This window comes from Tympanuchus pallidicinctus, unplaced genomic scaffold, assembly GCF_026119805.1.
Source record: "Tympanuchus pallidicinctus isolate F22 unplaced genomic scaffold, pur_lepc_1.0 scaffold3, whole genome shotgun sequence".
Lineage (NCBI taxonomy): Eukaryota > Metazoa > Chordata > Aves > Galliformes > Phasianidae > Tympanuchus > Tympanuchus pallidicinctus.
The window spans coordinates 2,094,350-2,120,359 of record NW_026294747.1 but is presented as its reverse complement, the minus strand read 5'-3'; the positions used below and the strand labels follow the sequence as shown (position 1 = coordinate 2,120,359).

The window sequence follows — 26,010 nt, the reverse complement described above, 5'->3', positions numbered from 1 at the left end:
TAACTTTCAAGCGTGTCTTGCTGAGGAGAGTCAGGTGCCATCTGCTGGTGCAGCAGGTAGGTGCTGAGCCCGAGTGGAGGCAGAGCTTTAAACAGACAGCAGGAAGGGATGCTTCTGGCACTGCAACTGTTTGTTGCAATTTCTGCCTGCTGCCACATTTGAACATTGCTAGAAAGGATGTCTAATACGTGTGTGCCCAATCCCACTGGAGATAGGTGGCAGTGTGGGCATTTTCATAATGATCGATTTACTGAAGAAACCAGCAGAGCTGGGCTGGGTGGTGACAGGTGATGGTTGGGCTTTTCCAGCCTGTGATCCTATGATTCCATAACTGCAAGAAATGCATCTGTGTATGATAATGTCCATTGTTTGATAGAAGGAATTTACCAGGCACTGTTATCACAGTTATCTGACAGTGATAGGAACTGAAGAGCTCTCGAGATGGGATCAACCTGTGTGCCACCTAAGCCTAGTGTGTTCAGGCTTGGAAATACAGGGAAAAAAAACATGTGTTCCTGACAACAACCCATTTTATTTTTCTGCCCTGTGTTGCTAGAAGACTTCTAAAGAACTTTTTATTTCCATTCTTTCATATGAAGTAGTATTACCCTATGGTTGAGCCATATACATGAAGACAAATGCTTTTGTGCCAATTTTAGCAAAGCTTGTGATGAATGTAAATGGAAAAACCCACATTCTTGGAGCGTGCTGGAATGCACAGCTGCATTCCCAGAAGAGCCAGCCAGTTCGACAGTCCTCTACTGTCTTTTCTTCTTTTGTTTGGCCTTGGGTTAGGTGACTATGTTTCATTTGTTTCTTTCTCTCATTTGCAAGACCATCTCATGTTTATCACAAAACACCTGTCTGTAGTCCTGTGTGTATGCACTGGTTTTTGGTCAGAGGAAGTGATTCTTTTCTGGCCTTTAGTGTCAGACAAGAAAACAGCATTTCCTCTGTGTGTTGGATTACACAACAGAAACAGGTAGCTAGCTCCATGCCAAGTGAAATACATGTTGAGTTCAGTGTCAGCCATCTGCCTGGTACATTCTAGCTGTAGCTTGTATTCTGCTGATTCTGGCATCCACACTGTTTTCTTGGAGCACACAGCAGCTGACTCAGTAGTAAATCCTCAGACAGGCTGTCCAGTGTACAACACCAGAGCCATCTCACTGTGACAGCAGAGGCTAGCTGGTGTTCAGTGCTTGATGCCAGTGCTGAGGCAGAGGTCAGCGAGGGACAGCAGACCAAACAGACAGTGACACTTGGTATTTGTAAGGTGAGTCGGGCTGTGACTGAACACCGCGCTGTGATGGGAGGCTGCATGCAGCCGATGATATCTGGCACAGGGTGAGGACCCAAAATCCTGGGGGTCTTTCAGATGTGGGGTTGTACCCAGTGAGGGCCCTGCTACTGTGCGCACAGGTCCGTGTTGTCAACAGAGCTGTAAAATTTACCTTTGTATCTTCTATCAGTACTATTTTAGATATGATTCATAAAACCTGGAGTTAGAGTACATTAAAATAGTTTATTGTACCTGTCGTATTTTCCCTTCTTTGCAGATAAAAATTGTCATTCTTTTCAGATTAGAAGAATAACTGCAAACGGAGAAGGAAATCTATATTCTAGTGCGGTGCACTGTCAGCCACAGAATTGTAGTTTTCAGTTACATTGTTTAAGTTGCAAAGAAACACATATTTATCTAGAGTAAGGTAATTTTATAGGCCTATAAAACCTGCATTTTCTCTCATGTTCCTCTGCCCTCAATTTTAGACATTCAGAAAAAAACCTAAAACTGTAAAATAAATCTTCAAATGCTGCAGAAGACTGAGCAGAGCTTTTACTACATACCTCTGCAATTAGAACTAATTTACTGCCCTGTGAGACAGGGGAAAACGTGCAAGGTACTTCTTGGATAAATATACCTCAGTAAGAAAAGCATAGCTGCTCTGTGAAAGTTATCTGCTTGTATTCAGCAAGTATCAGGGTCATTCTTACGGCTACATACCGCAGAGCACTAATTAATGGGGCTGCAGCTGGTGGTACCACTTTGGCTGCTTCAGCCCAGCCTCTTATTCCATATTTCTCAGGTTCGTATGACCAGTCTTGGACCACATCCCATCATTTTTCCCCCAAAGTACAAAAAGTACTTAAGTCTCTGCTGGAAAACTGCCAGGCTTTCATAAAAAGAACAGAGATGTTTTTTTTCTTTGCTATTTTTACCTTCCCTGCCAAAAAAAAAAAAAAAAAAAGACACCATGCTGTATTGGCAGTTGTATATTTAAAAGTGCCCTTTATGTTGAGCTTCTCAGCAAGGCATGGCCGGCCACTGTCACTGGGCCACGTACAGTTGAGTGCTGTGCTTTGCCATCTGTCACGAGCTGGAGGTGAGGTGGGGCGAATGGGAAGTAAAACCAACGTGTGACAAGGAAGGGACCGCAGTGCTGAATGTCCCTGCCAGAGGCTGCGTGGTTCAGCCTGCAGAGCTGCCGCAAAGGATGACACCAGTGATTCTTGAACGACGTGAAGCACTTGTAGCACGTACAACTGTCATTATCAATCATCGTATCCAAGTGAAGCAGCATATCCCAGTATGTTGGAGCTGCACCTCAGAAAGCTGTGTTTACTGAGATTAAGAAATGGGACGTGCCGTGGCAGGCAGCAGTTTCACATGTTTGTATTGATGCTGCACGTGTTCCACTTCTTGCGCTTTTCCTTTTCTTTGAATGACTGTAAAACATTTAGAGCCCACAAAAGCAAACATTTGTGACATAAATATAACAGAACTTTTAAAATAAAGATGTTCACTGCCAAAAGTGTGTAATAATAAAATTGTAAGCAAACTGCAAAACGCCAGAATGCTCTGCCAGCGCTTTTCATTCTGATGAATTATCATTTGAGATCGTGCTTTGAACTACGAGAGGTAAGAATTCGTTAGCAAAATGCTGCCTGCTTCTATAAATTGTATGTTTACCTTTGAATGAATGAGTTAATATGACTGGCCCCTTCAGGGGCTACGAGATCTAATTTGCATTGTGCAGAAGAGCTTGCAAGATTATGACTTTCTGCCAGTTATTACGGATGCAGATAGAGTCTTCTGCCCCAAAGCACCTTGGAAATATCCGTATCCAGCTGTACAGCACCGCAGTGATTTTATTCTTCTTAAAGAGAAAAGTGCTCTCATTCCAAAAATGAGTCGAAGTCAGTGTAGCCAGTCATTAGCCAGCAGCCTGTTCCCTGTACAAGGATAACTTTGGAGATCACTTGGATCCCCTAAAAGCGTTTGTTTAAAGTGTGCCATTGAGGCATAATCTTAAGGTTCACTACTATAGATGTGGTTTGAAATACTTGAATTTGCCTCTGCCAGCCAGCTTGTAGATACAAATGGAGCATTGGCCTTAGCTGCAGGGAGCTTCCAGATGGTTCCCAGGAGTTTTCACAGGGGCGTGCCAGAAGCAAAGTTTTCAGCTGAGCCTTTGCTAAAGAGGTGCAAGACTAGCAGATTAGGAAGTGCATGAGTGATAAATGAACTTCTGCCCTCCTGTGTATTTCTGCTGTTATTTATAATTCTGTTGCTTCGTGTCATTTAAATATCCGTATCTGTTTATCTATCTGTGTACACCCACAGAGAAATGTTTGGGAAACGAGGCTAACAGTCGCTGGAATACAAAGAGATAGTGGAAGGCTTTGTGAAACATGTCCTACCCCAGGCAGCACAGTTTGCTGTGGAGTGCCAACTGTTGGAAATCTGAGCACTTTTATTCTCCAGTGTTTTTACAATTTCCTAATTCCTCAAAATCTTTATGGCAGTTTTTCGAGGTAATTTTCATTATTCATGCCTGAAAAGGCTTTGTAGGTGAACTCCTGCTTTATTGAAATAATTATAGATGAAGTAACTATAATACTGAGAAAATAAGGCTCCATCACCTTCATCTTGATGCTGAATAGAATATAACTAGTGATTCCTTCTGAATGGACAGTGAATTTTCTCTGGGAACTTGCAGAGGACTTAGACACTCGTCTTATGATGCCCTGAGGAGGATTGGCAGCAAGAGAGTTACCTTTAACTTCTTACATGCTGCTTTAAATCGTTTACTGGGTGCACACTGTAAGGAAGAGAATCTTTCAGGCCTTACACACATGCAGAGCAACGCTGACATTTTTATTCATACGCCCCGTGCTAGATTCTGTTCACACAAGATCTGGTACTGAGTTGAGAGCTCTTTTGTCCCTGTAAAGCAGCTAACCCAAAGTCCTGGACAAGTGCTGAGCAAAGCAGTATTTGGGGAGCTTGTAGGCTTCATGCTTTAAACGAGCAGTAATTTATGGCTTTTGACTGAGGTCATTGCTTGGCACATAGGGATGGCCAATTTGATGGATTAAAGGCTCCAGCAACTCTCGGGCCCTTAACATTTGTAAGCAATCATAGTCTGGCTGGCAGTGACCACAACAAAAAAAAACAACACAACACACACACACACACAAAAGATATGTATTCTTGTTTGGATCTATTTTAAATTTGTTTGGCTTTGTTTTCTTCTTGGAGGCCTATAGCTGCCATTAGATACTCTTTGATTTGTTTCCAAGGATGGGTCAGAGTCACATTTTTCTTTGATAAACCTGTTTTATTTCCCTCATTGATGTACACTGCTGAAAGCTGCACATTTCTTTTCAGACCGCTATTACATTACCACATCAAGGAGAGCTTGATGGGCCAGTTCTCCAGAGCAGGAAAGAAGGGATTTCACAGTGTCAGTGAGAGCACATGCACTGTTTTTCTTCACTATCTGCTGGAACAGCAGGTCTCAATTAGCAGCACCTTAGATATCATCAGTTCATCTACACCTGCACAGTGTGTGGAAGGCAGTGTTTCACAACGGGCATTTTCCCTGTTGCAGAAGCTGTAGTGGGGAGCGGTGAGCCCTTGGAGGAAATACTTTTTCCTAGGTGGGCCTGTGTTGTACATGGTCACCCTGTGCTGCCGAGCACTTGGGATGTGGACCTTTCCTGCCTCTGTTGGGTGTGCACAGAAAGATCCTTCTCACTTGCAGAAAGCACTCCTTTGGGAGAGTTGCTCCTGTTTTAGCCGTTGCTATCTCTTGAGGGTGTCCTGAACCCTTTCCCCCCAATAATTGCTCTTATGTACCCTCTCTATTTCATTTGGATCACTGGTATTATTGCGTGTTGCAATGTGAAATGCAGAACATCCTCCTAGGCAGCGGTGGGAGAGGAGCTCTGATTATGGGAAACTCTATGCGTGCATTGTTCACATATTTCAAAAGTGAGCAGAGTTCAAGAATAAAATAGTCATATCAGCTATGGTGCTCTGCAAGGCTAATAAGTAAAGCCGGTGTCAGTATACTGCTGTGTGATCTGGTTATTGAACCTCCTGTGGTAAAGACGTGCTTTGAAAACTGCCTTTTCTGTGTCAAAAGTTTCCTCCTGCATTGTATGGTTGGGAAGGAGATGTTTTTCTGATGTATTGTGTAGGCAGTTCAAACAGCAGCAGTAAGAATTTGCAGTTAGAAAAATACTTAAAAGAGTGATTACTCATTTCTTGTATAGCACTTCTCATCCTCTGGAGTGAAATGGCCTCTCTTGTGCAGGAAAATATCATTTTATTAAGACAATCTGCTGGTGACTTTTTTTCCTACAGTATTTCACAATCCCTGGAATTTATTTAGAGGTTATTGGTATGTCTTAGAGGAGGGAGATCATTCTCTCTGTTACGTTTTAAATGACTAAAATACAAGCTTGAAAATAAATTCCCCAGAACAAGATCTTGTTATTATTGGTTCTGTTACTGTTTTGTTCTGTTGCAGTGGCTTAGAGACGTGGTGGTTGCTCCCTCCTCAGTGGTAGGTGCTGTATAAATGTAAAAACAGGTGGTCCTTGCTTTAAAGAGAAAGGAAAATATTTCTGTGGCACGTAGAGAAAAGTAGGTACCAGGAAGGCTGTTGTAGCTTTTGAGCAAGCATTCAGTAGCAGAGTGACGGGTGTGATCAACAAGTATTTCCTGAGAAGGTCCTCCAGCTCAAAAATGTGTGCGCAGTGCTCCTCAGCCAAAATCCGAGCTGGGGACATCAGTGCATGCCTTAAGCTCTTTTGGGTTCAAACATCCATTTCATAGAACTAAGAACACTCCCTGATCCTGTCCCAGATGTTGATGTCCATCTAACAAAGAACACATCTTTCTTTCTGTTCACAGATGGAGGTAGAAACCAGGTTCTGTGTGACTCTAGTCATACAGTGAGTCCCTGGAAGAGCCAAGACTAGGACCTACTGCCTTGTAACCTAGTCGGCTCTCCCTTATTCACAGAAGGGTGGGATTAAATGAAGTGTCCTCAGACTGCCAAGAATTCCAGCAGACATCCAGAGATCTCCAAACCTTAAGTCTCCAATGCCTTCTCATGAGTCCAGGGCCTCACCTCTTCCCCTCCATGCAGCTGCCAAAACCTCTAGCTTCCTTTCACTGACAGTTTCACCAGTGCAGCTGTGTATTTTCAGTGAGTATCACAAAGAAAATTTGGGGATGGAATATAATTAAATTTTTAAAACCCACAGGAAAGTTTCTGGTTTGTACATATTAGTCACTCAAGTTCAATTAAAGCTTAATTTCTGGAGAAGTTACTTGATGCTACCACGGATGATCCAGAAGTAGTCCTTGGATTACACAAGCCCAAGCACTGTCACTCGCATCCTGATTTGAATCAGCAGGAAAACTAAGGTGCTGCAGCTCAGTGACAGACTCAAGGAAGGATCCATGTCAGGACCAAGTCTCAAGAACCTCTGCTTGCTGTTGTGCACAGAGCCACGGCAGTGTTCATGCAAGCCTGGTTCGAAGGAAATGGGGTAATCTTTCAAATGAATGTTCTCCTGCCTTGTAATCCTCACTTTTCTTTCCCTTGTATGTAGCCCTAGGGACAGGTCTGCAGCTAAAGCAGATGGCTGTGCAATCCCATTTGCTTTTTAAGCAAAGAATTCTTTAATTTATTTGGACTGTTCTTGTAGTTCTGGTGTCTCTTCTTGGATTTATTTTGAAAATATGGGAAGTCAGTGGTGCATTAGATCAGACAGCAATATGCTCTAGATGTAATTGCTGGCTGTGGAGGTGTTTAGCCCTGTCAGAGAACTTGTCTGGACAATGAGGAATTAAAAAGCAAAAAATGACAGCTGAATATAGCCAATGGAAAACTGTATGGGCTTTCATGGGCATACAGCTCTCAGAGGTACATATTCCAGCTCTGTTAATGTATCTGTCAAGGTGAAAGGGCAGTGATGGGAAAGAATTCCATCCAGCTTTAACTCATCGAAAAAAGCAAAAGTGGATCTTCTGGTGTGAAATCTCACTCCCTATCACCACTTTATTTTTAATCTTTTTTGTTACACATCCTGTTAGAGGGCACCTAGGAAGCAGTGAAGAAATACACCTGACATACCCTGACTGGAGATGGTGACAAAATAGAATATGCAGACATCTCTAACAACCTTCTTTAACTTTGTCCCAAGCCTTTATTGCCCCACTCCATGCTCCTGAAATAATTCTGCTGTATCTTCAGCAAGGACTGTACTGAGAGACACCCAGGTCTGTTCTGCTGGCAAGTTTACATGGCTCTTTAAGGCTCCCAAATCTTATTGTATCTATCCAACTAATGAAACCACCTATTAAAACTACTCTGTGGACACATCCTGCTGCTGCTTTTTCTATAAAGGCATCACACATTAAGTCTGAACTGAAGGATCAAGACGATTTCCCTCTCTGCAGCATGCTTTGGCCATTTATTTTCAAATGAGGCATGGGTGTGCATAACCAGTCACTTTCTTTATCCTCCTCCCCCTGTCATGGCTGCAGTGAAGAAATGTAAGCGCAGAGGCCCCGTAGAAGCCATGTAAATAACTGGGTTTTCTGGACAAAGTGTGGCAAGTACAGAAAGTTTAGACACAATCACTGGGATGTGAACTTCATTGACAAGGAGGTTCAGCCCTAAGTGCTACTAGTCCCACTCCTTAGATAGCAAGACACTGGCTTTCACAGAATCAGACAATATTTTGAGTATGTCACAGCACAGCTTTTTATGGAGTCCTTTACAGGAAATGGAAGAGAATTGGTTTATATCCCACTTAGAAGAAATGAGCTCAAACAACTTCTTCAAAGCTCAGCACAAGTAAAAGCCTAGATGGTTAAGTCAACCTCGACCAATTCAGTATTTTGTAAACTCTGTCTTTACTCACACGTTCTACTGTTCCCAAGCAGATAAAAGACTGGTTTATAGGAGACAATGGTGCAGATGAAAAGAAGCAGACAATATCCGTTTGGAAGGGTACAGGCTCTTCTCTGGAGCATTTACAACAACCTGATGTTTACTGCATTTCTAGACTGATGTCATTTTGCTCTTTTCCTACCTCGAGCAGAGCAGTCTCTTGCTGAGATAGATCACATCTTCTCCCTGCACAAGTCTTCATGGTTAGTCCTGAAATGCCAGCAAATTTGGCTGATATTGGGTTTTGCAAGCCCAGTATCAACTGAGCTGTGCAAATAGCTCATTTCTCTAGTTTCCTGGCTGAACTGAAAAACTGAGAAACAAATTATGCTTGTGACAGTGGAACTAATGAATCCTGGCTTCCTGGATTTGAGTCCTTGCCTGGGAGCTCCTTGCCCACCCCTCTAACCCCTGCTCCCTCCGTGTCCCCCATGACTGCCTCCCCTCCCACTGCCTTCACTTCCCTTACTGCTCCCCAGACAGTAACTGGGCAATGGCAGCACACAGTGCAGTTAGCTCTGAGTTGAGTTGGGCCGGGAGGAGCCAAGCAGTACAAATAACTGCTGTGTTCATTTTGCAGTTCATCTTTCAGTGGGGGCACTAATTTAAGTCCTTTTGTTTCTGCTGAGCTGCCAGTATTCCTGAAGCTTGTGCTCACTTAGCGTTACTGGCAGTGTCATGTCTCTGCAGACTTCATCTGAAACAGGAGGAGTTATCTGAGACAGATGCACTGGCAGTGCAACCACACAAGTGGAGTTACCTAATGCAAACGCCTTCAAATGCTTTGCTTGAGCAAAGATAAAGTACTTCTGTTTTGTTTTCCAAAACTTAAGTGCTTGCATAAAACCAAGCAAACACACATATGAAGTGATACTTCAAGCATGCTAGTACCTTTCTGACAATTTGTATGTTTTGTTTTTTAAGAGTAGGAGTTGATTAATTCTTTTTTACCGATTTACAAGTTGAGCATGGCTCATCTAGTCTTGCCTAGTTTGCATTGACTTCACCACATTTTTACTATCGTGATACTCTTCCTTTGATGTCCTTCTTCTTTCCCCCTGCATTTGACAGTCTGTGTTGCTGTCTTAGTAGGAGAAATGTACAATATCTTTGAAACTTCGTTGACTTCTTGAAAGTTTACAGAATTAGTCCAAAAATGTATTTCTCCTCCCATTAGTGTGGTTTCAGCTGTTCAGGTGCAAGGTAGCTAGCTCAAAAATCACGAGAAAAATGCCTAAGTACCCCTTGAGCATTAGTAAACCTTTAATAAACCTTTTGAAGTGCCTTGTCCTGGTTTGCCATTTCTTTGAACAAAGATCAGGATTCTGTTGTGCACTTGTGCAAAGAGAAGCTGTGTTTGCCTTGAATTCTGTGTGATCGTTCTGTACTACAGGTGAGCTTTAGCACGGTACTGTTTGCAACGTGGATGCTGAAGAGAGAATTGTTAAGGCAGGAAAGAGATGCTCACTAAACCTAAGGGAGAATATAAATGCCTCAAAAAACAAGAGAGAGAAAGAGGTAGATAAGTAAGTAATCAAATCCAGCCTCGATTTATCCACCTGTTCATTACTGCCAGTACTGCCAGCGGTGGTGAGCTCCCCTGATGGAAACACCAGCCAGTTTGTTGTGTGTCATGGTCTAGCCCTCCTCATAAAAGGCTGAATGCCACTATGTTGTTAGTCTTGAATGAAGCCGATGGCACAAATGTGATGGTTGGCAGGGCTGGGCGAGCTCGAGTGCTTCTCCTGATGGAGGGAGAGTGGAAAAGAAGAGAAGCCCCAGAGCACACAAAGAAATCCAGAGCAACTGCTGAGAGGCAGCTGAGCTGGCTGGGAAGAACACAGGACCACTGTCGTTTAGGGAAGCCTTTTGCTCCTGCCTGCCACAGTGGCAGTCTCTGTTTCTCTAGTTCTCTGTTTCTCTAGGCTGGCTGCAAGTGTGACTCTGGTAGACACAAAGGAGGTGGAGGAAATGGGTCGTTCTGATGTTTTGGATGGGCCACTTCCCTGACAGCATCCCTTTGGGCCTCTGCTTAAGGGAGCACTGTGCACAGCTGTTGTTGCTCACGCCAATGAAGCAGATTTGGTATCAGAGCTGTGCACCCAGTTCCCAAATGCAAAACCGACCCTATCACCTGGTGGCGGTGCATGTTCTGCCTTCAAACCACACAAAATGTGTTCTTAAAGAACTTTTTTGAGTTATAAAGGCCATTTAAATGACATATGACTTTCAAAACAAAGTGTTCTACGGGGCCTATATATCTCTCCCCACTCCCATGTTTGCTTTTTCTGCTTTGGCATGTGACATCAGTGCCTGTCATTGAACATCTCAACATTTGTATTGCTCTCAGGGGAAACGCAGATCAGATTGCTTAAGCCTTGTAATTTGGCATTGCTGGCATTTTTTTTTTCACCCCGAGTGTTACGATGATGGTAGTGACACTTTGCAAGTTTTGGAAGAGAAATTGTTAAGAGTAGAATCCAAAATAACCTCGGTGATGTGAATTACTCTTTGAATGAACTCTGTGATGTTGTCGTGGAGTTATCTAGATCAATCTGTGTCCGTGACAGGGGAACTGCATTAAGATACAAGATCCAGTATGTTCTATTTGTGCTAGACATGGGGCTATTTGCAGTTATTCATGGAGAAAAATCAAATGCCAGATACTTTAGGCAAAAGTTTTTTGTTTCGTTCAGAGAAGATATGACCACGGGTCAGAACTACATTCTGCATGTTTCCATTGAGGCACATTCATTTCCAGAACTGAACCTGCTGTCTTCTTATTTTTACAGCCTCTGATTTAACTAAGATCTGCATTCATTGTTACTGAGCTTTAATAATCTAAGGGTCACTTGAAGGGCTTTTGTTTGAGGGACCTTTCAAGACAAGCCAAGGCAGCAGTTAGAGAACGTTTCTTGTTTGTAGACAAAAATATATTAAAACAACCAAGGGAGCTATTACTCTTCCACATAATTATTTTTAATGTCTCATTGGACATGTATGAAATGCCTTTCAGTTCCTGTGGGAGAATTACTTTTTTGTTTTTACATTTTGCAGCATGGCTTTTGTTAAATTTCTGTGCTGCTTTTCCATTGAGCAATGTTCACCCCAAAAGGCTTTATAAACAGGAACGGGATCTCTAGGAATACGCTTCCAACCTAACCCAAATGGCAATTAAAGGCTTGTCAGTGGTCAATGGCCCGATGCCTTGCATACCTTGCGCCACTTTTTTCTGGTCCTTAATCAAGAAAGAACACGGCTAGCTCACAGCCCAGAACAGCTGAGGGCCACGTCTGGTGAGGCAGAGCCAGATTGCTGCACCAGCCAGCGTTCAAGGCGCGAGAGAGGGCAGACACGATGAGGCTCCCTTCACTTCCACTCTGCTTGTAAATGCCTGCTGGGTAATCAAAGCAACTCTGGGGCCTTGGCATGAAGGTTATCTGCAAATGTGCTATTGTGTAGCATTTTCTGGTTACCCAGGAAAGGCTGAAAAGGAATGTAACCTTCTCTTTTATAACAAGAACAAACTGAGGAGAGAGCAAACAAAGAAGTTGGAGTAAAAGGGAAAGAATGGCATTATGGAAAGACAGAAACCATCCTCTAGTCATGCAGTTCTAAAATAATTGGTCTTGGCTTGGGGACATGCGCGGAGGTGCAAGTTAGCAGCAACACGCAGGTGCTTCACTTGGTCATCTGTTTCCTCCCTATCAAACGCTTACGATCCTTTAAACCTGCCAATTTCTTGAGATATCCTTTCCATCTTGAATGTTACCCAGGTGTTTCTTGCTCAGGCATGCAGAGTTCCCCAGTATGTGGCAGTTGCCTTAACTCTGAAGCCATCGTGCTTTTCGCAGATGGAAGTTTCTCTGACCCCAAACGGTCAGTGCTCCTCTGGCATATTATTTAGGCAAGGTCCCAGAAAGCACCAAGACTCACTCTCAACCTGAACCTGACGTCGCTTAAAAAAGAAGTTACCTCTTATCAGTGTGTACTGCACACAGGGCACTGAACACACTACGCTGCATGCAGCGGTACCAGGACTTCTCTCTCATCTCTTTTCTCAGGGCTGATGCATCTGCTGAAGTTCCAGTCTTCTCATCTCTCCCTTCCACTGTGAAAGGAAAATCAAACGTTGACTTCAGGCAGTGATAATGCAGTTCTGTCTGTATGGGCACAGACACCACTGTTCATGTCCAGTCAGAGCAAAACTGTGAGAATCTACAAGGAAGTATCTAGATAACTGCCTTTCTTAGCCAGGTGTAAACCCAGTTTCACATGTACAGTGTTCTCGGGGTTTGATTAGATGAATTAGCGTGTTCACCGTCTTCGGATGACTGAAATTGAAGTCTTTCAACCTCTCGGCTTATGAAATTTTAGATTACATAGATAAGGTATAATTTTTAATATGGTTTGCTTCGTGGAATGACATTGCATTCTTCGTGGATAAGAAGCACACATTTTTAGCAGGGAAAGACTGTGGAAGCTGCTGCTTCAAAGTAGTATACGATAATAGAAGGAAAGTATTGTGTGACAGTGATACAGATGTTCTGATGTTTTGAGCATGAGCTGCTAAAAATAAGTGATTTATTTGAACGTGAAGTTGTCTCTACACGAGCTTCACTGTTTCAGAACTTTTGTCTCAGCAATCTCCTCTAAGACGAAGAGTATAACTATGATATGTAGTTACTGTTATCTCAATAAAGTCACTGTGAGAGAATGCTTATAAAATATTTTGAACATAAAAATCACTACAGATACGTACTTTGTGACACATTCCTTGAGACAAGAACCATAAAACAGACCAGGGAAATTTCTGAAGATGCTGTTAGTTAAGGGCTTCCTGCGGAGCTGATCTTGCAGTGTCGTCCAGAGTTTCCTACCCTGATTTGACAATTTTATGGCTTTGGATTCTCAGTTCTTTAAGGTGATTTAGTCATTGGTTTTTGCGGCTCTACGTCTGGAGACTGCCAGATCTAGTTATGTGCAGGATACTTGATTTGACGTGGAGTGCTTCTATTCTGGAGAGATGCTGTTGCGTGGAGCTCGGAGGAGGACAGCAGGAAAAATGAAAAGGACTAAATATGTGCAGCCTGACTAACGAGTAGGAAAAGCTGGGATGAAAGGGCATCATGGTCTACATGGGACTGAAACACGTGAGCATGAGAGAGAGAGAGAGAATTATGTCGTGTTTGGCAGGAGGATGTAATGAGTAATAGATGGAATGATGAAGGGGAAATAAAATTGGCTGAATGAAGAAAAGCTTCCTGACCACGAGATTTTGTTTGATTGCTGACATTTCCCAGGGGACTTCTGTGATTTGGGAAATGTTATACAAGAGTATTCGGAGCCTCACAGCGCTCCACAAAGCATAGCTCCGTAGTCACCTCATGGCTTGGCATGGAGGGCTGGATAGTGCTTCCCATTTCTGACTGTGTTGAGGTTCCTTGGCTTCCTTGCGTTTGTCGGGCAGCTCTCGTCCCCCGTGTGCTGGCTGGCCTAAGGCCACCCTTCTGGTTGGGATTACTAAGTAATACTACCGCTCTTGAAGAAAACCTACCTCCTGTGAGACTGTGAGCTCCAACGTGTGTGCTGAGGCTGTGGGAACGATCCCGTTCCTTTAACACTAAGTGTATTGATTTATGTCCTTGATACATGGCATTGGAGTGGAGCATATTGGAAGTGTGAAATGTTCTGGAGCTCTTATTTGACTGGAGAATTGCTGATGTTTCAACAGAGACTAATCATGTAAGGAAAATTATTCGAGAGTTTACTCAGCTCACTCAAGAGTTCACATTCCCTGATAAAGAATACGTAGCTGTCAAAGGGTGTTCCTGTCACCCATACATAGAATTATTTCATGGTGCCTTGGCTAAGGCTGACTCCAGAAGTTCCTCTGAGAGAAGTTTGTTTGATGAAAAATTAAGCGTGTTTGTAGCTGACATCCAACCAATATGCTGAACTTATTTTGACTTCTGCTCAGAGTGCTTGGAATAAATTGATAACCGAGAGTCCATTTTGATTAGAGCAGTTAAGAGAACCAGCATGTGAAAACCAAGAAACCCAGACTAGTGAAGACCGTCTGGCTTCTACGACTTGGGAAGTTCTGCTCAGTCAGTTAGAAAAACGTGCTGATGGTCTGTCCTCCTGGTGCAGCTCTTTGGTTGGCCTTTCACTGTCTGCCTTAGATGTTAGCAGCTGCTCAAAGCAGTAGAATCTCCTCGTCTCCTCAAATGCATACACAGGTTGCTAAGGATGCTGCTGTTCAGTGGGAGAAAAATGGCTAAGAACTCTGTTTTGAAACGGTGTGCAATGGAACATCTGCTCTTCTCCCAAGAGCTGACTGGTTGGCAGTGTGGAAGCCCAGAGTTTTGAAGCAAATCAGAAAAAAGTTCAGTCAGTGGATTAGTTAATCCACTAATAAATAATTGTAATAAAACCTCATTATAGGAATACTTCTTTGTTTGAATTATCTTATTTGAATTTTAAAAGTATTACCTCGTGGGGGCATGATGAACTGTGTGTCAGTGGGTGCATAACTTGTGCATTCTGAGATATACCCAATGTCTACCAGAGAAAAAATAAATAAATCATTGAGATCTGGAACAGTGATCACAATGGAAGTTTCGTTTGCAAAGGATTTATGGAGACTTGATGTCAGTATTATGTTTTGAATAAACGCACTGTTGACCAGTATCAGATTTCCATAGGCTTTATCTTGTTTTTCCTAAGCAACTGCTCATAAACTTTTAAAACATCCTGATTAGCATTATGGTGCTACTTGCAAATCTGTTCTTGGAGCAATTAATCTGAGGTCGTGCGATCCCTAGAAAGGAGTCACACTTATTGAGCTGTTCCTTTCATTGTTTCATTTAAACATATATATGTATATGACAAGTTGGCAAGGCTTCTTTTTTTCCTTGTTTCGCCTCTTTCATTTCAACTAACATGTAAAGCACTCCAAGAGAGGTTCGTTGAGCCATCACAAAAGCGAGTCTTAGTTCTGGTCTGCAATTCACTGAACCCTGCTACGATGTAAGAGGGAGAAACAAGGAAGTTGTCAGGACGAACAGTGCAAGAGTCTGTGACTCCATGGCCACAGCAAGATCTTGGTGCTTTTAGCTCTTCTGTCATAACAGTACTCAAGTGAGTGTAAGGGAATCAAGCATCCTTCAGATCTGAAGGGAAAGGAGTCCCTTGTGTCTCGTAACAAATAAGTGTGACTTCTAAGGCAAGTTCAACACATGGGCTCCCTCTCTCTCCTTTCTTCCTACACTTCTCCCCACAAGCTTCATCTCCAGCTGTCTGTGCATGAGTCTCAGAAGGAGTTTGGCAAGACAAATCTGTTGGTCACAGGGAGGGCAGCAGAGGCTGCTGCTGAATGGCAACAGTCACAAATGTGAGAACAGCCAAGTCCTGCAGTGACATGCTGCTGAGAGCCATGCTGGCATCTGCACAGTCCAGTGAGTCGTACTGAGCCCTAAGGACAGCACCAGACTTTCTGCCACTGCTTGCAGCAGATCTCTCTCAGGCAGAGGCACTGATGTCATGGAACTGCTGGGCTGGGTATCACACACAGCAGTGATAGCACTTAAGAGAGGGCCTGGCTGTAAATCTTTGTCCTCAAACAGAAAATACATCAAGAAGCTTCAGAGTAAAGAACTGGCAAACTTTCCATTTTGATCGGAGCTACACTTTTGCTGACTGTTGCTTCTAGCTGAGTGGATGAGGGAGAAAAATGAGCTTATTTGCTTTTTGTGTGCTGCTGCAATCTAGACATATCAATGCATACAGTCCAGAGAGAGAAGAGAGGTGTGCCTTCATGTGACTGCCACTAAGTGCAGGAGCAGGAGCACTCAGTTCCTAGTGAAGCTGCAGGGCTGCACCCTGTGGCCGTCTGTAGTCAGAGACCATGCCTGCTTTCCCCTTGTGCAAAGGTATTACAGCCCGATGGACTGAAGTCCTCCAGCACTGATTTCAGTGACTGCTCGTACCCTGAAGCACCATCAGGTGCTTTTGTGCACGCATTCCTCTGAAGTCTGTGGGAATATAACAGAATCCTGGGAATAGTGCTGAGATCTCAGCTCAAGTCAGAGCAACCTCCCCAGAGCACTGTTTGTTCCCCCTGAGAAGGGCTGGTGGAAGGAGTATCTTTGTGCAGGGTCGCTGCTAAAAGGGGCTTTGAAAGAACAAAGTGAGATATAGACTTCGCTTGTGCCGTTGCAGTGTGCTTTTTCCACGGTGACACTGTTGTAACATGAAAGCAGGCACAGCTGGTATTAAGAACACGGTTGTGTCAGATCTGCAGGAGAATGCAGGACGGAGTGATTCATGTTCGTGCCCTTTCTGCAGCGCCCTGCAGGCACCGGGCCTGAGGCTGCTGCTGGTGTCAGCTGCAGTCGCTGCTTACCCACCGGTGACCACAAGGACGGCAGTGTGGCAGTGAGCACAGCAGCTTTACAATGCTTGGATGTTTCCTATCACTTCTGAATCTCTAAATGTTTCTTGTACATCTCAGATGTGTATCTGTGCTCAAAGGAAACGTTCCAGGGAGCTCAAAGAACTCTGAGGATCTGTGTACGTAACAGGACCGTTCCTGATTTCCTTCTGTAGTATTACATTGAGAGTGAAGTAAACCTTTGGGGTGAAATCTGCATTTTACAAGGGGGAAATAGGAATTCCTTAGCTCTCACTTTCCATGTACCCATTTGTGCGATGTGCTGCGTTCTACTGTAGTTTTGGTTGATTTTTTTCCCCCTCCAAAGATAGTAATTTTAGTGACTTCAAACCACTGGGGATCATGCAAAGACCTGGCTATTTCTGTCTATCTATATATCTAAGGGCTTTTTTCTTTTTTTTTTCTTTTCTTTTTTTTTTCTTTTTTTTTTTTTTTCCCTTCATGCTCTTTTCTAAGTACCGAAAACCTGTAAGAATTCTATTTCATCATTTTAGCTGCTCCACGAGTATTTCCTTGCAGCACTGTGACTTTCAATACGCCGCACATACCGGATCCGAATCGGCATTGCCGATTGCCGGCTTTCCATTCCCCGGCATCTCGGAGCCGCACCGACGGGCTCCCAGCCGGCTCCCAGCAGCACGCCCCGTGCCCTCGGCGCTGCGGCGCGGCGATCCGGGCGCCGATGGCAGCGCCGTGCGGCCGCGGGGCCCCGCAGGTGCGGGAGGCGGAGCGGGATCCCGGCCCGCCCCGCGCCGCTCTCCGGGTTGAGCGCGGGGTCAGTGCCGGCGGGCCGCCCGCGGCTCGGCTCATCAATTTCCCGCGCTCGGTGCCCGCGGTCCGGCTCGGCGCTAATGCGGAACAAATTGAGACGCGTCCCTCCGTAATTAGTTCCAGCGTCGCCAAGATTTACGGTGGAAGAGCGGCCCGAGTTCCGGCGTCCGGCCGAGACCGGCACCGAGGCCTCGGGCCGAGCGCAGCCGCCGCCCCCGGGGGGCGCTGCGAGCGGCGCGGGGCTTCCCCGGCCCGAATCCGCTCCCGCGAGGAGCGCCGGGTCGGGCCGTGAGATCCTGCCGCCCCTCTCCGCCTCTCCGCGCTCCTGGAGGGCGGCTCGCAGCTCTGCTTCTGCTGCTCTTGGCGCTTAAGTAATCAAAGTCTGATCGGCTCCCCGAGTGAAAGGAGACAGATCCCTCTGCGTGCCGTGAGCGGCTCCGACAGCGCCGGGGATTTATCTCTGTTTAAGCCGGTCTCCCCCCGCTTCGAGCCGCGCGGGGATCGTTTATGAAGCTTAGTAAAGCGTGGTAGAATGGCCGGGCCGTTAACTGGTCGGCACAGCGGCGCAGAGCGGAACGCCGCCTGGGAGGCGCTTCAGGGCTCGGGAGCATCTCCGTGAGCCCCTTCTTCCCGGTACAACGACCCCGTCCCAGAAATACCCGCCGGTTGGTTTCGTGGCGTTAGCCCGTGAGCAGGATCGGACGTGGATCGTTTGCCGGGAATTATCGATCAAAGCCGTTCGGCCATCTTTCTGCCCGCCCGAGATTTGGATCGGACCGAGTTTGAGGGCAGAGAATGGGAAGGTCCCGGCTGTGTGGGTCGGTACCCCGGCAGAACGGCCGCCGCGCCCGGCGCCGCCGGCTGTGCGTTCTGAACCGCGCCGAGGCCGGGATGCGACCTCTGGGCTGCCGGGCGCGGCGTGATCTCGCCGGCGGGGCCCGGGTGCGGGGTGCGGGACCCCGGGCAGGGCGCGAGCGGTGCGCCCGCAACGCTTCGAAGGGGACGTGCGGCCCCGGGCCGCTTTCGACCCCGCAGCGGGGCGGGAGCCTTTAGCGCTCGCTTGTGCGGACTGTAAGGAAACGGCTGCGGGAGCCGATTTGACTCCGGCTGTTTCCCTGAAGTTTCCAGCCCGCCCCTCTTCTCGGGCCGCCCCGGTCCGCTGAAGCCGCGTCCCGGCTCGACTCCTAGGAGCATCCGCCCGTTCCGTGCCGGCACCGCCCGGTGTCCCGGTGGGCTGCCTCGTGCCGCGAGGTGCAGGTGCCGGGCGCGGTGCCTTCCGCAGCGTCCCTGCGGGCCGAGCCGGGGGCCACCGGGAGGGAGATGCGCTGATGGCCGAGGGCTCACTTGCTTCGGCGCCTGGCCGTGTCTGCTGGAAATGCGGGAGGCGAAGATTTGAAAGGGTTTCGGTGTTCTTCCCAGGCGGAATAACGCAGAACCTAAGAGATCGAGAAAACGTTGCTCCCTTCCCAGAATATTTCTCAAGTTAGGCTATTAAAAAAAGAAGGAAAAAAAAAAAAAAAAGAAAAAAAAAAAAAGGGAAAAAACGTGCGAACTAGAGAAACGTTCCGTTACAGGAAGGCTTTCTGTTTGTACCAAGAGAGGTCTAGTTTTCATGGGAAACAAAATGCTCTGTTTAAGTTACACAAGCATTTATATTTAAGTACGTACGTTGTAGATTTTGGAGCCGGCGGTTAACGGGACCAACTCCACATGTTGATCCATCACAGAAAAGACCGGGTCCAGCAGCAGCCCCGACCTTCTTGCACCCTTCCACGGCCTGGGATCCCTCGGGTGCGGGAGCGGCGGGCTGCGGGCACACGGCGGGGAGGATGGGGGGGAGCAGAGGGGAACAGAGGGAGCAGATAGGAGCGGTCTCCTCGCTCCGCGGGAGCGGGCTGTGCTCGCTCATCTCCCGAGGCCGAATTCGTTTTGTGTGTCCTCACAGAGAGCAGCAGCTCCTTCAGACTTACGCAGCCTTTAGTATTGGCAGAGAAACCTTTCGCTCTTATCGTACGCGCAGATTTCTGTAACAAACGCGTTTATGTACACATCAAAGAGGGCGATTTAAAAGCGATTTGTCTGAAGACAGCCTGTGAAAATTTCACTAGTAGCAGAACCCTACGGATGTTATTAATCTGTGTAAGGACAACGTGAAATTACACTCGGTTTCGCCAGTAACGGGCCGTTTCGATTTATTTTGTTGCAGCATTTACGCTCTTCAAACATCGTTTGGAGGTCGGCGGTGCTTCGCGGTAACCTTTAACGCCGCGAGGAATGGGAACGCCGCAGCGCGAGTTGCCACCGCAGGACATCGGGGCCCACCGTCGCAGCGGCAGGTAACCGCTCCTCGCGGCGCTTTTAGCACCGCAGCTTGGGGGAACGACTTCTCACCGGGGCCGCGGCGCAGGGCTGAGAGCGCGGTCGGCCGGGCGCGGAGTGCAACGGGAGCGCAGCCACACGCGGCCCCGGGGAGCTGTGACACGCGTGCCCTAGGGGCTAAGCCTTCCAACGGCCCGGTCGAGTGCTTCGGGAGGAGGGGGCGGGATCCCGCGCTCGGTGAGCCTCTATCGGGGGAGGCGGCAGGCTCTATCTGCGGGATGCCGGGGTGCGCCTGGTCGCGGCAGGCACGGCCGCGTCCCGGGGGCCTCGCAGTCCGCCCTGCCGGTAGGGGCGGGGAAAAGGTGGCGGCCCCCTGGCTGCCGGGAACGGCCCCCTGCCCGCCGAGTTGCCCGGGAGGGCCGCCCGAGATAATTCGTGAGGTGCCGCCGGGTTCGTGCTTCGGAGCCGCCGTCCGGGTTGGGTAGGGAAGGGAGAGTGCGGGTCTTCCCCGGAGCCGTGCCGGGTGAATCCCCGAAGCGGGCGCTCGTTGTGCCCGGTCCTCCCACAACAGCCCAGCCGCCTCCTCCCTTCTAGGCGCGGGCTGCTCGGGGGGACGCGGACGTCTCCCGCGCGGGGAGAGCACCTGGAAAGACACTTTCCCTCGCCGGGTCGGCTCGCCCCGGGCCGGGTCACTTCCCTCGGTCCTGCAAGGGCGGCGGCTTCTCCGCTCGGTGCCCGGGACTGCGACCCCGCCGCCCTCGGGGCTCCCGCGGGAAGTGCGCGGGGCTGCGGGAAGCGGCGCAGCACGTACTTACGGGGCCGCCCGCATCCCTCTGGCGTTCTCGCCACGTCTCCCAAAGCGAAGGGATGTTAGGGTGAGATTTAGTGGCGCTTGCACCGGAGGAAGGGTGGGAGGGATGCGTAGGGAAGATATATTCTCCCACACTAACCTCTCCCCCTCCGTCCCCGCGCCCCCCCCTCGTCCCCCTCCCCCGGCTGGCCCGGGTCGGTTCAGCAGAGCGGGCTGTGGGCAGCCCCTCGACGAAGGTTGTGTGAATGGAGGATCGTCGCGGCTGACTCCTCCTCCCCTGCGAGCGCCTCTATTTGAGCTTTGCAAAGTTGAGGGTGAGCAGGCAGCCGAGGTGAGGCGTGCGAGGCGGCCGTGCCCCCCCAACCCCCCGGCACACACGGACAGACGGACAGACACACGGACACGGCCGCGGCCTCACGGACACGCGCGCACCCCGCCCTGCGCTGCGAGCGGGCGCGGCCCCGGAGGCGATCCTGGAGAACAACCTTTCCCTGTCGCTGCTGCCTGCTCCCGCCGGGCTGGACCCGGGGAGCTGCGTCGCGGAGCAAACCTCCCCCAAAGGGCTGAGCTCTCCGGCCTGGTGCCTGCAGCCGGAGCCGGCCTCCGGCCTGGCGGGCAGAGGCCAGGTGTCCTGGAATAAGTGCGGCCCGGGAGGAGACTGGCTGCCGAGCAGCAGGCAGAAGGTCTGCGAACAGATGGGGTCAGACGTCCGGGACCTGAACGCGCTGCTGCCCTCCGTGCCCTCCCTACCAGGCAACAGCAACTGCGCCATGCCGGTGAGCAGCGCTGCGCAGTGGGCTCCCGTCCTGGACTTCCCCCCGGGGGCCTCCTACGGCTCGCTGGGGCCGCACTCCTTCATCAAGCAGGAACCCAGCTGGAACGGGTCGGACCCGCATGAGGAGCAGTATCTGAGCGCTTTCACCGTCCACTTCTCTGGGCAGTTCACGGGCACGGCTGGGGCCTGCCGCTACGGGCCCTTCGGCGCCCCGCCGCCCAGCCAGCCGCCCTCCGGCCAGGCCAGGATGTTCCCCAACGGGCCCTACCTGCCCAACTGCCTGGAGAGCCAGCAAGCCATCCGCAACCAGGGTAAGGGCGGCGTGCCAACCACCCGGCCTCGGGCTCGGCCCCGCGGGCACCGCCGGAGCCTCGCCGGGCTGCGTTCGCCCCATGCACGGAGCCCACAGCCATCGTGCGGGGTTCGTCGGGCCGGCCCCTGCCGTCGCCGCGTCCCTCCGGTCGGCTCTCCGCGGGCACAGTGGGACCCTGGCCAGAGCAGCCTCCTCTCTTCTCGGGGCCGTATTCGGACTGCAGGCAGTCCCGACACGGAGATGGGGCCGCCGCTCCGAGCTCGTTCCTCCGCGAGCCACGCACTGGAGGGGTGGGGGTAGGGTTGTTTACCTCTATGGGCAGCCCCTCGCCCCGGACGCTGTGCTGCTCTCCAGGCGCTCGTCGGACCCACCTCGGGAGCGCCGGCTTCCCGGGCCGGGATCGCACCGGGAGGCTTCTGGTTCCCTCCCGGCGGCTCCGCGGCGGGCTGCGAGCACAGCGGCCCCGCGGTTCGCTCTGCCCCGAGAAATTCGCGTGGGTGCGCGGCTAACGATCGGTCAGCCCCCGCCTACGGAACGGGGTTATCGCCTAATGGTTTTTCTTCCAGCGGCCGCAATGTAAACATCTGCCGGCGCTAAAGCGAGCAAGGAGGGAGAGCACGGAGCTCTCACTAGGGATCCCCGGGCTGCGCCTCCCGCCGCGCTCCGTCCCCGCGCTGCCCGGCCAGGGGGAAGCTGCCCGGGTGCGGCGGGGCCGGAGCCGCGCTCTCGCGGCCGGCTCCGCGCTGCCGGCGGGCGTTCTGCCCTGCCGCGGCCCGACAGATAGCCTGGGGTCGCGGGCGTGGTGCTGCGGGTGGAGGGTCCGCCGGCGTTCTGCCGTTTCGGGGTGCCTTTGCTCCCGGGCGGGCAGCGAAAGGAGGCGGGCCGGGGGAAGGGAGAGGAGGCCCGGACATTGCCGGTCTGCTGTGTCGAAAAACTGGGAGCGGTGCGTGGGACCCGGCAAGGCTGGGGAAGCTACACAGCATCCCCAGAGGCGGCCGTCACTGCACGGAGCCTCTGGCGTTGTTCGGACACCTGAAAGTATTCCAGATGGCTGAGATGGTTTTAATGGCCGAGCAGAAGTCATACGAGAAGGGAGAGGGAATGAGCCTCGGCCTATGCGGGTGGGTGAGCGGGTGTCCTCTGATTGCTGAGCCCCTAAAAGCGAGGGGAGCCTTTAACGCTCAGAAGCGCGGCACCCATCCTGTCTGCGGCCTTAGGCCCGGCAGGGCTCCGCAGCTCTCGGGCACACCGCTGTTCCCCCCAAGGCAGCGGGCGGCAGCTCCCGCACTCGGTGAGCAGGTGTGTGCGTGGCCGTGCCCTGCTGCGGGGGGCAGAGCTCGGGCAGCGCGGCCCCTCCCTCCCGCTCCGGCCCGGCCGGGTAGCGCTCCTTCCCTCGGCGAGGAGGAATTCGGCGAAGGGTGCTCGTTTTTCTATTCGCTGATTGATTTATTTTCGGCGACGGATAAAACGTTCTTGTTTTCGTTCTCCTCAAGGTTGAACTCCCGGGCTTATAGCCTGTTCTTCCGACCGTGGGAAAGACGTTACCTTGGCTCTGCGATGACACTTCAGCCGAGTCCGGGCCGGGGCGTGGGGGTAGGGAGCGAGGCTTTGGAAGCTCTGCCCAGCTTTCCCTTTCTGGGCCGCCCGTCTCTTTCACCCGGCTGGGCTCCTCCACAGCCGGAGTCCTCGGTCGGGCCCCGTGCTGCAGCAGCTGTATGGCTTGCAATTATTTTCAGCACCTTTTAATCGGGCCCGGCTCTGATAACGCCCTAATTAAAGAGACCTCGCTATCGGCAGCTCGGTTCAGAACTCGGCTTTCTTATCACATTCCTGAAGCTTTGGGTCAGGCAGCACCGGAAAATGCGGCAAAAACATCGTTCTGCTCCAAGCTGCATTGTGAAGGTCACCAAAAGTCTGCGCCGGGCCAAAAGTAATGTAGAAAGTGTCAGTGTTTTCTGAAAGAAAAAAAAAAAAAGGCAGAGGGGAAAGGGAGTTGAAGGCTGAGCCTCTGCCCCGAGGGCCAAGGGAGGAGATAAGGAGCGAGAAGCAGCTGCGGGCCGGCAGCCCGCACGGTACCGCGCTGTCAGCGCCGCTCGCACCGCCGTGAGCGGCTCCGGGCGTGGGGAGGCGACGGGCCGGGGCGAGTGAGCCCCGCCGGGCCGGTGTCGGCTCAAACCCGTCTCGAAGGTGAGGGCTATAAAGCCCTCGGATTTTTCCCCCTCTCCATCACTCCCTTAATTTCTCCTGCGCGGTTCTGCAGGTTGATCAAATCCCGTGTTACGGCCGGGTCCAATTTATTGTCTGCAGAGACAATCAACTGCGGAAGCGGCACGCGGGTCCCTGCGTTACCCCTATGGGAACAGCTCGGAAAAGCGCCTGTGATTATCAGCCGGGCACCCGCGCCCCAAGGCAGAGGACCCCGCGGGGTGCCCGAGCGGAGGGAGCGGGATGAGACGCGGCAGGGTGCGAGAGCGGCCGCTCGGGCCGGCCTCGTTCATTTTCCCAGCCCGCGCCGGGCTTTCTGTTTTGTTTTGTTGGAAGAGTGACTTCGGAGCAGCTTGGTTCTGGGGGTAACTGCTGACGAGCCGAGAAGCCGCCGAGATAATATTACTTTGTAATTACTTTCTTAGCCGAAGTTGTTTAGCCAGCTCCAAGTCATTAATGAAAGTCGGTGTCCGAGCACCTGATTTACGGGCTCGCGGCGGCCCGGGGTCAGCAGAGGTGCTCGCGTTCCATCTGAATCTGCTCGGCGTAGGAAACCAAATCGGCTGTTTGTTATTTTGGAGAGCAATTTTCGCTGAAAGGAGGAGTTTTAGTTTTGCGTGTAACATTTTTCATTGCAGACTCCTCAGAAAGCTGCTCTTTAAAAAAAAAAAAAAAAAAAAAAAAAAAGAGATTAAAGGGTAACTTCTAAATTGGAAACGGCAGAGGAGTATACAGAGCAGATGGGAATCTTCCTCTTTAGTATGAGCAACAATTAATGAAAACATCCTTTTTATTACCGAAGCCGATCTGTTCTCTTGAAACGTGAACGACACTTCCGACTTTCCGCCCTTCGGAGCGGGCTGCTCGCCTCGGCCCTCCCGCAGAGCCGCCCCCCGCACCCCGACGGCCCCGCACCCCTACGGCCCCGCACCCCGCGGGTCACACGGCTGCGCCGGGGGAGCGGAGGCCGGGAAGCCCCCCGGCCGAGCCTCTCCCCGCGGTACCCGGGCGCTGGGGCTGCCCCGGGGACGTCTCTCACCCGACGGCCGCATGGAGGTCGTCCATGCCCCGGGGAGCGGGTGCGGGCCGGGCGGCCCCTGAACCCGCGGTGCTCTCTCCCGCAGGTTACGGCACCGTGGCCTTCGACGGGACTCCGAGTTACGGCCACACGCCGTCTCACCACGCCGCGCAGTTTACGAACCACTCTTTCAAACATGAGGACCCCATGAGCCAGCAGCCATCTCTAGGTAATGGGCACCGACAGGAGAGACGCGGGGCTGGGCGGCGGCCGTGGCACTGGCTAACCTGTCCCGCTTTCTCCGCAGGGGACCAGCAGTACTCGGTGCCCCCTCCGGTGTACGGCTGTCACACCCCCACGGACAGCTGCACGGGCAGCCAGGCCCTGCTCCTGCGGACCCCCTACAACAGGTACCTCCGCCTCGCCCCGTTCCCCCTCCCTTCGGTTCGCGCCGGCTGCTGCTCGGGCAGCTCCAGCGCTGGAGTGTTGTGCCGACGGCTTTCTGTAGCAGCGGGAAAAGAAGGTCGTGTCTGCCTTCCTCTTGAAACAAACAAACAAACAAAACCAAAACAACGGCATCAACAAAAAGGAAAATAGGATGCATGAGTTTAAGAAAGAACAAAAACTGTCGCTGGCCCCGCACCCCAGACCCGCGGCGTCTCGGGCTTTCCCCGGCCGAGCCGGGCGCCTGGCAGGTGCCGTTCCCGGGCCATGGGGGCTCCCCGCCGGCCGAGCCCGGTCCAAGCGCGCCCCAGAACATCCCTCTCTGCCCGAGGCCGAGCCCGGTGCCTGCAGCCCCCCGCTCGGCGGCCCCGCTCCGGTCCCACAGCGCAGCCTGCGCTCGGCACGGCCGGCACCGGGCACGGCAGTGCGGGTGCGTGCAGAGCGTGTGCGGGATCGGGCGGTCGTACGACAGTTCCCTGAAAGGTTTCGGCTCCACTCCCTGGAGCGGAGGGGACTGGACCACAGAGAGGCGATTTTTCGAGAATGGGGCAATATGAGGGCAAAGCCTCGGATTTCCTTGCTGGGAGAAAAGCATATGTGGAGTTTTGCTCCCGCGAACAGAAGGCCTGCTGCAATCGCGG

The 26,010-nt window shown here is 50.7% G+C and overlaps 2 protein-coding genes across 7 annotated transcripts in view; one reads left to right on the top strand and one right to left on the bottom strand.

Annotated features, from left to right (window-relative positions):
• The first annotated feature begins 1,176 nt into the window (after positions 1–1,176).
• Positions 1,177–26,010, top strand: part of WT1 (WT1 transcription factor) — a 53,790-nt gene continuing 28,956 nt past the window's right edge. For 5 of the 6 annotated variants that reach the window (XM_052692470.1, XM_052692469.1, XM_052692468.1 and 2 more), the window contains exons 1-3: positions 21,202–21,700; positions 25,032–25,154; positions 25,233–25,335. In XM_052692470.1, coding sequence (XP_052548430.1) covers positions 21,310–21,700; positions 25,032–25,154; positions 25,233–25,335 — 617 coding nt within the window. In that variant the 5' untranslated portion in view covers positions 21,202–21,309. Of the gene's footprint in view, positions 1,277–19,690; positions 19,821–21,201; positions 21,701–25,031; positions 25,155–25,232; positions 25,336–26,010 lie in introns of those variants that run through there. The other variant, XM_052692473.1, reaches the window with a different exon arrangement.
• On the bottom strand, positions 17,773–20,738 carry LOC128085304 (translation initiation factor IF-2-like). The gene is made up of 3 exons (XM_052692481.1): positions 20,619–20,738; positions 19,153–19,508; positions 17,773–18,920 (listed from the first exon to the last, which is right to left on the bottom strand). Exons 2-3 carry the CDS (start codon positions 19,391–19,393, stop codon positions 18,214–18,216), a joined length of 948 nt encoding a protein of 315 aa, XP_052548441.1. The 5' UTR covers positions 19,394–19,508; positions 20,619–20,738; the 3' UTR covers positions 17,773–18,213.